This window comes from Dama dama, chromosome 30 (genome assembly GCF_033118175.1).
Source record: "Dama dama isolate Ldn47 chromosome 30, ASM3311817v1, whole genome shotgun sequence".
NCBI lineage: Eukaryota > Metazoa > Chordata > Mammalia > Artiodactyla > Cervidae > Dama > Dama dama.
This window is the reverse complement of record NC_083710.1, coordinates 19,810,571-19,823,542: the sequence shown is the minus strand read 5'-3', so window position 1 is coordinate 19,823,542 and position 12,972 is coordinate 19,810,571. Positions and strand designations below refer to the sequence as shown.

Genomic DNA, 12,972 nt, shown 5'->3' with positions numbered 1-12,972 from the left:
TCTGTTTGGTAAAGATTTGGTGGCAGTCCTATGTGGAACCATCTGGGCCTGGGGGTTATATCTTGGGAGGGTGTGAGAGAGGAAAAACAGCTTTCTCTACTGCTTTTCAGATTTGCCATCCCTCTGAGGTTTACTTGTGTGAACTCATCTCTTCCAGGGACAGTACACATACATTGCTGTCATGTCTGACTCTCTGTGACCCCATGTACTGTAGCCTGCCAGGCTCCTCTGTCCAAGGGATTTCCCAGGCAGAAATACGGGAGTGGGTTGCCATTTCCTCCTCCAGGGGATCTTCCTGACCCAGGGATCGAACCTGAGTCTCCTGCGTTGCAGGAAAATTCTTAACCATGAGCCACCTGGAGCTCCCCTACATTTGCATAGGCTGAAGTAATTCTATAACTTTTACAAATTTCCTCTCTGAGTTCATTCTCATTTCATATTTGTACACTGTCCTTAGTAATGACTCAAAGTGTCCCTGGGAGAAAGGAGACCCTTCTATGTGTCCCACCTTTGCACTCTAGCCCTGGTGGATCACTTTGAATGTGAAACAAGAAGTTAGACCCTGCTCGCTCAACACAGGCTCTCCACACAGGACATGATCCGTGTTCCATCGAGTCAAGAGCTGTTTTCCTCTCATTCTTGTAAATGTTCTTCTCACTTCCTCTGATTCCCTGTGAGTGCTTCCCTGAACAAACACATGGCAATCAGGACTTAGGAAGTATTAATAACATATTCCTAAATTTGAATAAGATCCGTAAGTAGTTAAGAGCATTGCACCAATTTTATTTGCCTGATTTTGATCACTGCAAGATGGTTGTATGAGTTGTTAGCAATAGATGAAGTTGGATTCATGGTACATGGGAAATCACTGAAATTATTTTGCAACTTAGTTGCATCTGGAAAAATGGTACTGATGAACCTAGTGGAGAACGGACTTGTGGACACTGCAGAGGAAGGTGAGGATGCGGTGAATTGAGAAAGTGGCATTGACGTATATACACTCAGTTCAGTTCAGTTCAGTCGCTCAGTCATGTCCGACTCTTTGCGACCCCATGAACCGCAGCACGCCAGGCCTCCCTGTCCATCACCAACTTCCAGAGTCCACATACACTACCACGTGCGAGAAAGATAACTAGCGGGAAGCTGCTATGTAGCACAAGGAGCTTAGCTCAGTGCTCTGTGATGACCTGTGCAGTGGGATGGCAGGAGGGGAGAGAGGTTCAGGAGGGAAGGGATATATATATGTATATATATAAATTATGACTGATTACACTGTTGTATGGCAGAAACCAACACAAAATAATAAAGCAATTTTCCACCAATTAAAAAATAAAATTTTAAAAAATGAGTTTAAAAGAAAAAATTTCACCACCTAGGAAGCCCACAAAAAAATATTTTAAAAAAATAAAATGAGTTTAAAAGAAAAACTATAAAAAAAATAATACCTGATGTTGTACATAAAACTTAAATGTTTGCCATCACAGCCTTAGAGTATACAACAATGGAAAAGGAGTCTTTGTTTTTTAGAGATAGATTTTTTAACTCATATATACTAATAACAATATTAATACAGTAATAGTAGGAATGGTAAAAATGAACTCACCTAAATAACATGTAAAGTGATTTTATTTTTAAAGATGTAATATGTAAAACCATTCTATTTGTAAAAGTTTCAACCACAGTTTACTTTATAGGAATCCATCTGTTTTCAGTGTCCAACTATATGCATCTCTAAAAAGGGGTGTGTGTAATTGGATAAAAATACACATTTTTAACTGCTACTAACCTTATATCCCTCTTCACATTCCAACCCACCCACCTGGCAGATTTTTAGTAAGGAATTAGTTTATGTCAGCCTCTTTCCCCTCTCTTTTAAAATCCTTTAGTGGCCCCACCAAAGCCTTTATGATGAGATCCAAACTCCTTAGCAGGGCATCCACGTGTTCCAAGGATTATTCTGTGCCATATCTCAACATCCCCAATCACCTTGATCCTCTCCACCTCCCAGACTGGCTGACCTGTCTGTAGCCTTGAATGCTACTGACATGTCCTAGCTTCTTGTCTACATGAATGTCCCTGCTGTCTCCCCATAGCCTGCCCTTTGCCAGGACAGTCCCCATTTGTCAGTCAAGGCTGGGCTCAGCTGTCACCTCCTCCATGAGACTTTCCTTGGCTGGACCTCTCTCCCTGTCTCCCCTCTGCTCCCCCGTCCCTCGGCTTGTTTCTACCACAGCATTGCCCACAGATGTACTGCCGTGTCTGTTTTCCAGCCTGTGCCTCCATCAGACTGTGCTCTCTTTAGGGGAAGACTTAAATGATGATAGACGTATCATCAGGATATATCACAGTTCCTAGCACATGGAAGTATGATGAATAAATGGATAAAACAAAATCCATACACTCCAGCTTTAGGCAAATTGACAGACACTCTTTGATCACTTCTACATACCTTCTACATGGCAAACACCCTCTTCTAACAATACAAGAGAAGACTCTACACATGGACATCATCAGATGGTCAATACCGAAATCACATTGATTATATTTTTTGCAGCCAAAGATGGAGAAGCTCTATACAGTCAGCAAAAACAAGACCAGGAGCTGACTGTGGCTCAGATCTTGAACTCCTTATTGCCAAATTCAGACTTAAATTGAATAAAGTAGGGAAAAACCAGTAGGTTTTGACCATTCAGGTCAAACCATTCAGGTTTGACCTAAAGCAAATCCCTTACACTTTTACAGCGGAAGTGACAAATAGATTCAAGGGATTAGATCTGATAGACAGAATGCCTCAAGAACTATGGACGGAGGTTCATGACATTGTAAAGGAGGCAGAGATCAAGATGATCCCCAAGAAGAAGAAATGCAAAAAGGCAAAATGGTTGTCTGAGGAGGCCTTACAAATAGCTGAGAAAAGAAGAGGAGCTAAAGGCAAAGGAGAAAAGGAAAGATAAACCCATTTGAATACAGAGTTCCAAAGAATAGCAAGGAGAGATAAGAAACCCTTCCTTAGTGATCAATGCAAAGAAACAGAAGAAAACAATAGGATGGGAAAGACTAGAGATCTCTTCAAAAAATTTTGAGATATCAAGGGAACATTTCATCTAAAGATGGGCTCAATAAAGGACAGAAATGGTATGGATCCACCAGAAGCAGAAGATATTAAGAAGAGGTGGCAAGAATACACAGAAGAACTATATGAAAAAGATCTTCATGATGTAGATAACCACGATGGTGTGATCACTCACCTAGAGCCAGACATTCTGGAATGAGAAGTCAAGTGAGCCTTAGGAAGCATCACTATGAACAAAGCTAGTGGAGGTGAGGGAATTCCAGTTAAGGTATTTCAAATCCTAAAAGATGATGCTGTGAAAGTGCTGCACTGAACATGCCAGCAAATTTGGAAAACTCAGCAGTGGTGACAGGACTGGAGAAGGTCAGTTTTCACTCCAATCCCAAAGAAGGGCAGTGCCAAAGAATGCTCAAACTATGGCACAATTGCAATCATCTCACACACTAGCAAAGTAATGCTCACAATTCTCCATGCACTTCAACAGTACATGAACTGTGAACTTCCAGATGTTCAAGCTGGATTTAGAAAAGGCAGAGGTGGAGAAGGAAATGGCAACCCACTCCAGTATTCTTGCCTGGAAAAGTCCACGGATAGAGGAGCCTGGCAGGCTGCAGTCCATGGGGTTACATGACTGAGCATGTGTGCACAAGGGTGGAGGGCGATGGGTTGGTAGCAATAAAGTGGTAGAACTAAAAAAATAAAAATGGCAGAGGAACCAGAGATCAAATTGCCAACATCCATTGGATCATACAAAAAGCAAAAGAGTTCCAGAAAAACACCTACTTCTGCTTTATTGATTATGCCAAAACCTTTGTGTAAATCACAACAAACTATGGAAAATTCTGAAAGAGATGGGAATACCAGACCACCTGACTTGCCTCCTGAGAAATCTGTATGCAGGTCAAGAAGCAACAGTTAGAACCAGACATGGAACAACAGACCAGGTCCAAATTGGGAAAGGAGTATGTCAAGGCTGTATATTGTCACCCTGCTTATTTAACTTATATGCAGAGTACATCATTAGAAACGCTGGACTGGATGAAGCACAAGCTGGAATCAAGATTGCTGGGAGAAATATCAATAACCTCAGAAATGCAGATGATACCACTCTATGGCAGAAAGTAAAGAGGAACTAAAGAGCCTCTTGAAAGTGAAAGAGGAGAGTGAAAGGGTTGGCTTAAAACTCAACATTCAGAAAACAAAGATCATGGCATCTGTTCCCATCACCTCATGGCAAACAGATGGGAAAACAATGGAAACAGTGGCAGACTTTACTTTCTTGGGCTCCAAAATCAATGCAGATGGTGACTGCAGCCATGAAATTAAAAGATACTTGCTTCTTGGAAGAAAAGCTATGACCAACCTAGACAGCATATTAAAAAGCAGAGGATATTACTTTGCCAACAAAGGTCCATCTAGTCAAAGCTATGGTTTTTCCAGTAGTCATGTATGGAAAGAGAGCTGGACTATAAAGAAAGCTGAGCACGGAAGAAATGATGCTTTTGAACAGTGATGCTGGAGAAGACTCTTCAGAGTCCCTTGGACAGCAAGGAGATCAAACCTGTCAATCCTAAAGGAAATCAATCCTAAATATTCATTGGAAGGACTGATGCTGAAGCTGTAACTCCAATAGTTTGGCCACCTGATACAAAGAACTGAGTCATTTGAAAAGACCCTGATGCTGGGAAAGATTGAAGGTGGGAGGAAAAGGGGACGACAGAGAACGAGATGGTTGAATAGCCTCACCAACTTGAGGGACATGAGTTTGAGTAAACTCCGGGAGTTGGTGATGGACAGGGAGGCCTGGCATGCTGCAGTCCGTGGGGTCACAAAGAGTCGGAAACGACTGAGCAACTGAACTGAACTGAACATACCTATCAGTGACCCAAGCAAGTCAGAGTTGTATAAAGCACAGTCCCCACTTTCAAACTACTTAGAGAGTACTCACTCTAGTGAGCAAGCTTTCTAGTACAAGGCTGCTTCAACCCAGAACTCCTGGTTCTGTCTTCTTTCACTTGCTTCAGTGCAAACAGTTGGGGACAGCATGCATGCTCAGTCATGTCCGACTCTTTGGGACCCTATGGATTGTCACCCACCAGGATCCTCTGTCCATGGGATTTTCCAGGCAAGAATACTGGAGTGGGTTGCCATGCCCTCTTCCAGGAGATCTTCCCAACCCAGGGATCAAACCCATGTCTCTTGCATCTCCTTCATCACAGGTGGTGGATTCTTTACCCACTGCACCACCTGGGACAGCATGTGCTGAATGCACAACTAGAGCTAGCGTAGCACTTGCATGAGGCTCATCGAGGCCACTGCTCTGTTTTAAAATAGTGCATCCTCCCAGAGCATCCCCACTCCCTTTCCTAAAACACGAACGGTGGCTCCTACTGGCAGCCAAAGTGACCCCTCAGTCTGGTGTATGAATATTTGGCTGAGAATTACCCTAATAATCCTGAAGATTTTCCTACCCTCCTTCTAGCTCAAGGACCATAATCCAAGAGCAAAAGTTCCTCAACAGTTCCTGCCCTGGCTCACCCCACCTCGCTCTGTAAACTCACCACCTGCGTCATTGGGCCATGGGAAAAACTATACTCCTGTCATTCTGCCACTTCATTGAAACTTAAACTCTTTGTTTTTTAAACCCATTTTCTGGTTGATTCTTTTACATGACATCCCAATTTCCATTTAAAGCATCTTCCCCTCCTGCTACCTGTCTCTTCCAGAGTCAGCCTAAACTGGCAGAATCTCCACCAAAGCTCAGCCTCTCTGACACTTACTGTCTTCTGCTGCTGACCTAGACCAATGCCGGGAACGTAGAGAATACCAGCAAATGTCATCAGTGGGGTGACTTGTGCACTTGACCATCCCTATATTCAGGATTACATGAGACACTAAGTGTGAAAACACTTTTAAAATGCTAAAGTGATGGTTTGAGGCGATAGTTCTTCACTGAAGAGATGGCAAAGCAATGAATAATGTAACATGTTATTAAATATCTGTTGAGCCCCTGCTGGGTGAAAAGCTCTACACACACAATTTATTTCCATCATGATTTTCAGTCACTCATAGTAGAAAGCATAGCAGACTCAATCTACCCTGTGTATCCTGATCCTGTATCCAGGATACGGAACCAATCCAAAGTGAACCCCCACGCCGCCCCTCCCAACCCCCAACTTACTTTCAAAGCTCTTGGTAGTGTTGTCACACCTTTATTTCTCATCATTCTGCTAAGGCCTCACCCGTCCATGAAAAGACTAGCTTCTCACCAAGCTCAAGCTTTCCCCGGCCTCCGGGAGTTTTCCCTTCCCACCTCTCCACCATCCAGCTCTCATCTCTCGTTTCTGACCCACTTTAAGGGTCACCCCCTGTACAAGGCTTTTCCTACAACTCAAGCCATTTGATCCTGAGGGGAAGTCAGCCTGCATCACTCCACGCTCTCTTATATCATAGAAACATATGGCTTCACATCTGGCTTGTGCTGGCGAACTCCCTGAAGGTTGAAAGAGCAACATCTCTGTCCACATCCCATTCAACTCATCACATTGTGCCCAGCATACCCTAGCTGTGCCGGTTGATAAGGACCCTGGGGGGGAAATGGCCCTGAGCCTACAGTCAGAAGTGGGTACAGGCAGAGTCAGCCCTTCTCGTGGGATGGTTCCAGTTTCCCCACCCCACCCCCGCTGTGATCATGGCACTAGGAGAGGTCACTCACAAAGACAACGTTCTACCTCATTACCAATTCAGTCCCCGTGGAAATCCTTGCCAGGGCCCTTAATTTCTTGTGTTAAAACAACAAACGAGGTGACCCCAGCACAATCTCTAATAGGTAGCATGGGTCACCAATTATTCATCTCGTGCTGGAGCTTTTCGCATGACGGGCTGAGATGAAAATTTGTCCTCTTCCTGCCAAGAGCCATAAATTAGTTTTATGCTACTGTAAAACCCAGAGGCAAAAGGGGGGAAGGGAATGGAGTGGGAGGAGGGTCAGTGAACAAGGCCTGGCTGCTTCCAGGGACAAAGCTACTTCTTGGACTCTGTGGACAAGGACAGAGGGGACAACAGGGGACAAGGAGGTTGGGCCACAAAACAGAAAGATCCAGAGACTCAGAGACAAGACCGTGAACTCTTTGAGGATCTGAACTGAATCTTAGTTTTCTTTTTATGCCAGTATCTGGCAGGTCTGCTGAATGAATGACTCAATCAATGATTGAATACATGCAACTATGTCTCTCTTAGCCAGATCTGAACGAAACCAATTATGCCACCTCCATATGAGTTCTCCATGAGTTCTCTGAGATCACTGGAGCCAGTAAAAATGATGGTGTCAATCAGCATATTTTGACATGTATTGTTCCATAAGCTCTCAAATGGCAAAAAAAAAAAAAAGTGTACAAGACCATACACACAATGTGTGTGTGCTCTGTCGCTAAGTCATGTCCAACTCTTCGAGATCCAATGAACTTTAGCTCACCAGGCATACATACAATGTTTAGGTATTCATGTTTAAAAGGCATTGAAAGAAAGCACCCACCAAAACATTAATAGTGCTACTGACAGGACAGTGGTCTTTTGAGTTTTCTATTTTCTTCTTTATACTGTGCAAAATTTTCTGAAATTTCTTTGACCAGGATACATTCCCTTTTAATCAGAAAAAAAAATCCATAAAAAAAAAAGATCCGACTCTCTCACCTTGGCGAGTCAGCCTGAGTTTTTTTTTCTCCCCTTTCTTAGCTCTATAGTTCCTCCAGGCTTCTTTCGAGCAGTTTGGGCCTACAGCATCACCTTCCACTGGCACCCAAAGGTCAAGGAGGAGCTTCAAGCTGTGACTAGACTTCCGATGGATTCATCAGAGGATAACCCAACCTGGACCCTAGAGTCTCTTAAAACATCCATCGAGGATGCTTCCCAGGCAATGCAGGTTGCCACTCAACTCTCTGAAATGTTAGCAATGAACCTCGGTAACTTGACTCTCAACCCTAGTATCAAGTTGCCGTATCTACCAGAATACCCATCTCAACCAACCGGGCAGTTACTTAGTGAGAAAACACCAAATAGGCGGAGAGGGGTAAGAACGGTGTTGAGTGAGCGGAGATACAGGATGAAAAAGCTGATTGAATCTCTTAGACTTCGCTATGCCAATGGAGTTCCTCGTTCTGACTCTCAAAGAGAACTACAGCAGCAGCAGGACACTAAGATTCAATCAAGAATGGGAAGATTCCAGTGTACCTGTAGTTATTGCCAGTTTAAGAGAAATCCTTCTGATGATAATTATGAGAATTATTACAACACAACATACAGTAATTATGCCATGGAATCAAATGAGTCATAAACCTTATTCTTGTACTGTTTTCTTGCTGGTAACTTTAGGATCATTATGAAGCAGCTTGGGAAAGATTGTACCAATATTTTGATAATGTATATTGTAAGTTTGTCTTTTTCACTTGCATCTCTTTTCTACCTTAATACAGTTAACTTATGAGGAATCTATATGTAGCTTGGATTTGAGATGATTTGAATATACACTAGTTCCACTTTAATCTGACACCAAGAAGTACTACTAAGTCTCAGGTATTGCCTGTTTCTTAAACCTGAAGTTCGCTATAAGATGAAACTCAATATCAAGAATTTGAAACAAATTAACTTGGGAAGGAATGTAAAGATAACATTGGCTGGTTTGGCCAGAGCCTTATTAGTGTGTTAAATAGTAATAAAAATGTCTGATGTGCTGTTTCAGTTTTCAGTAGCGAATAGATGTGTTTATAGAAGATCTTAATAAAACTTCAGACTTATTTGAGTAACTTTAAGATAAATCCTTGTTCTTATCTTAGACTTGTTTTTGCTAGCTATGTATTAAATAAATAATACTTACCTCCAAAAAAAAAAAAAAGATCCATGATCAACCCATAGTTATCTGGGCTAGAAAAAGAGAACAGTGGTGAGTGGTGTAGATCATCTAGAAGATGGGAAAAATCACCCAGGCTTGACTCTGGAATATGTTACATACATTTTTTTCCCCAGAAGATTTATCTTCCTAATTAGGCTTTGCTCTTTACTTAATATCAGGATTACTTCTAAGTCCCTGAACTCCCCTGCCAACTAATGAGCTGAACTGGATGGCGAGAAAGAGTCAGCTTGGAACAAAATGAAATATGAGCTGCAGATAATCCACAGGCAGATAATTGAGCTTCAGTTGCACACAGAGGGGGCAGGAACCCCTGGGTGGACTCAGTTCCCCTGCTCGGAAGCCGGATTCCCAAGGATCGAAACCCAGCTTCACTACTGCTAACCCCAAAGTCTTGACAGACCCTTATCCCTTCTGCTGCTCTAGTTTCCTGGGATGCAAGTTGCTAGTGATAACGGTTCCCACGTCCTGGAGCCCAGAGGGGGATTCAGTGAGGTGATGCATATAAGGCGCTTTCCACAGGTCCTCGGCAGATGTCTGCCAGAACAATTAAGTGGGGGCACACCCCTGCCTGATTTGCATCCATATAATACTTTCTTCCAGATGGGTTTCACTGTTTAAGACACATTCTAACATCTCCTTCACATCCTCCAGTTGAGGGGCAGGTTCCAACTTTCTCATCTTACAGTCACGGAAATGAAGGCCTGGAAAAAAAATGAAAAGAGTTGCTTCTGGTTTTGGAAGGAGTAGAAGAATTGGGACCACACTGCATTTCTGCAGGAGTCTTGATGGCTACCCACTCCCCATCACACATGGTGGGCAGAGGGGGTGGGGGTGGGATTTCCACTCTACACCTCGGTTCCTTTCTCAGCCCTCACAAGGACATTTAAGTTTCACTTCGAGATCTGTCTGCAAAGATTTGTGACGATTAGCCAGGAAATTACTGTTAACTGCTTGGCCAAGTTCAAGTACTATGGATATGCCAGGTTCCGGTAATGGGGAGAAACGGAAGAGACTTTTGCTCACTCTGATTCTTCATCACGAGGCTGGCACGTTGGCAGGGCTAGGATCGAGGACTTGTCATTCCTATGTTTTATGGAGGAAGGCCTTCCTGCCATCATCAACTTATCTCCCTTCTGAAATATTCTTGGATGTTAGATTCGTGGAAGAACTTTTTGGCCATGGTGGTATAGGGGAAGGGCTGGGGAGGAGGATAAAGTCCTTCCAAACCTAGCTTCCTGCAAGGAATTTATACAGAGATCAGACCCTTAGAGTCTACATGGATTCTAGCTCCTTCCTCATCTCCACCCAAGCCACCTTCCTTACCCTCTTCACTTCTCCTCCCTCCCATTCTCTCAGCGTGTTCAAGCTCAGTAGCTCAGTGGTGTCTGACTCTTTGCAACCCCATGGACTGTAGCCCACCAGGCTTGTCTGTCCATGGGATTCTCCAGGCAAGAATACTGGAGTGGGTTGCCATGCCTTCCTCCAGGGAATCTTCCCCACCCAGGGAGCGAACCCAAGTCTCTTGCATCTCCTGCATTGCAGGGAGATTCTTTACTGCTTCAGCCATCAGGGAAGCACCCCACCCCCACCATTGGGTTTGACATTAACAGAGGAGGATGCAGAAAGGACAGGGTGGCTTGCCCTCAGCTTCTCTCTACAAGACACCACACAGAGCACCACCCTGATCATTCTACAAATCCCTGCCTGACACCTAGGAGCACGCGATCCCATTGCTCAGAAAGTCAGCTCTGAGAAGATGGGTACTATGTTGCCCTGTGTACCTCCCACGGCACATACTAATTGCTTAATACAGATTTCTTGAATGAGTGAGTGAATAAATGAATTTACCATGTGACAGCCCCAAGCTCCGGGAATTGGTGATGGACAGGGAAGCCTGGCGTGTTGCAGCCCATGAGGCTGCAAATAGTCAGACATGACTTAGCAACTGAACAACAAGAAATGTGACAGCAGAACAGCATGGAAATCAACGCATGCTGCTGGAGAGGGTGATATTTGTTCGTTTATGTTTTACTACTTAGAACTCGGAGGAGGAAGCTGCTTCTAAATTCTGAACATGAAAACCCAATTAAACTAAATAGTGGGAAATTACAGGCAGCTATAAAAAAGTGAAGAATTTATTAATTAAAGCTAAATTTGCTTCTAAAAAATGAATTTAAATACTGTGAAAATAAAGAAGATAAACCAACTTCCCCTCTGTGCTTAAAAATTCCCCCAGTGCTCTGCCTTCCCCTCTTCCCCCTCTGCCTCTCCTGGGAAGCAAGTCCATGTTACCAGGCTCTGCCTGGATACTGGGGACCCCACATGACTGACAGATCAAGTCATTATCCTGCAGAAGAGGGGAGCCTGTTTTGAAGGTGCCCTTGAAGTTTGTTAAAGAACCAGAGAGTTAAGAGAAATGTCTGAGACCATTGAGAACCATTTATTTGGTTCCAAAAGAGATGCCCAGTAGGATCTAAACTGACAGGAAGAGTGCGTCCAGCCCCTTGCTCCTCAAACTGTGGTCCATGACCCAGCAGCTTTGAAATCCAGGAATCTCAGTCCCACACACGCCTGCTGAGTCAGAGTCTGCTTTTTCACAAGATGCCCAGGTCATTCACATGCATGCTGCGGTGTTTGAGCTAGACAGGTCTAGCCCCCTCTCAGTGGAGTAGTGAAAGGGGAGTTTTTCTGCTGATGGAACTCCCGGGGATGCTATGGGAGATTCACACACGTGCAGGGCATGCGCTTGCCCTTCTAGACCATTCCCTGAGAGCGAGGGGAATGATGGGACAATAGAAAGCCAGCCCAGCCCCCTCCCTGGGGTGACCCTAGAGGGGACCCACACTGCAGGTACTGTGCAGGGTTCAACCAGTGTAGCCTGCAGAGGGTCCAGCTGGAGTCTGGGGCCCTATGATCGCCTTCCCCTTAGGAGATGGAGCGTTTGGGACTCTGGAAGAAAGTGAGGGAAATGGGACCAAAACGGGACCAATGTTAAAATGCAGCCATGGTGAATTCTAGAAAGAAATACAATTATGGGAACACTTTCAACCACCTTGAAGTATGTCGGACTAATTATCTTAGTGGACACTAATAATCGTGTTCCTTAGAGACGCGTGGTGACTGTAATAACTCAGAGATGAATATTGGATGAAGGAGTTATTAGGGAGTGGCCAGACTGCTCACCCTCCAGGCCCAGCAGGCAGCAATTCTCCTTCCTGCCTTCCCATGTCGGCCCCTTAAGCCTGAAATTTTTATTAAATATGTACCCAGCGACTGGGAGAGCTTTAGAGTCAATAAAACACCTGCCCCTACCTTGCTCAAGGGGATTAACTCCGAGCCGTCAGCAGGGGTGAGGGGGCCTCACCCCAGAGAGAGGAGACACTCACGCAGCTCTCGGCCCACAGCCGGGGGCAGGTCTCCTCCAGTTCTGGGTCCTGCCCTGGTGCTAGTCTCAGTCCTTAGCCCCTAATCTAGACTCAAGAAAGCGCCTTCTGCCCCCAGGACCAAAGGGCTGGCCCTGCCCCATTCCAGGCATGACTATGCATCCCTTCAATCCTTTCTTCTAATTTCCCGTCTCCCCGGAAGTGTCAGCCGTACCCCATCTTCCAAGCCCACGGGACGCTCACTCCCCGTGGATGCCCAGCGCCTGGCCCTGCTGTAACTCCCATCCTTGTCCTCCAATCACCCTAGTTACTAGCATCACAGGCACCCAGATCCACAGAGGAGCAAATGAACACGTGGGAACATAAAAAAAAAAGTTTTCTGCCTTAAGGACCGTACAATACGCCCATTTAACAGTGACCTGGAGACAAGAGCCATCCACACCCATTCCCCCAGTCTCCTTTCTTTTTTTTTTTTTTTAAATCTGTTAAGATTCTTTTTTTTTTTTTTTTAATGTATTAATTTATTTCTGGCTGAGCTGGGTCTTCATGGCTGCGCACGGGCTTTCTCTAGTGGCAGCGAGCGGGGGCTACTCTCCAGGTGCGGTGGG

General features: G+C 44.5%; 2 protein-coding genes and 1 long non-coding RNA gene across 3 annotated transcripts in view; 2 read left to right on the top strand and 1 right to left on the bottom strand.

Annotated features, from left to right (window-relative positions):
- Positions 1-12,972, bottom strand: part of LOC133049518 (uncharacterized) — a 304,845-nt gene that overhangs the window by 86,315 nt on the left and 205,558 nt on the right. The window lies entirely within an intron of this gene.
- Positions 1-12,972, top strand: part of SIAH3 (siah E3 ubiquitin protein ligase family member 3) — a 72,408-nt gene that overhangs the window by 43,368 nt on the left and 16,068 nt on the right. The gene's annotated exons all lie outside the window — the stretch shown is intronic.
- Positions 7,914-8,405, top strand: LOC133049385 (developmental pluripotency-associated protein 3-like). Its single transcript, XM_061133354.1, has one exon. The coding sequence runs from the start codon at positions 7,914-7,916 to the stop codon at positions 8,403-8,405; it is 492 nt and encodes a 163-aa protein (XP_060989337.1).

Coding starts and splice junctions, on each gene's coding strand:
- LOC133049385 (XM_061133354.1), top strand. CDS start 7,914: ATGGATTCATCAGAGGATAACCCAACCTGGACCCTAGAGTCTCTTAAA.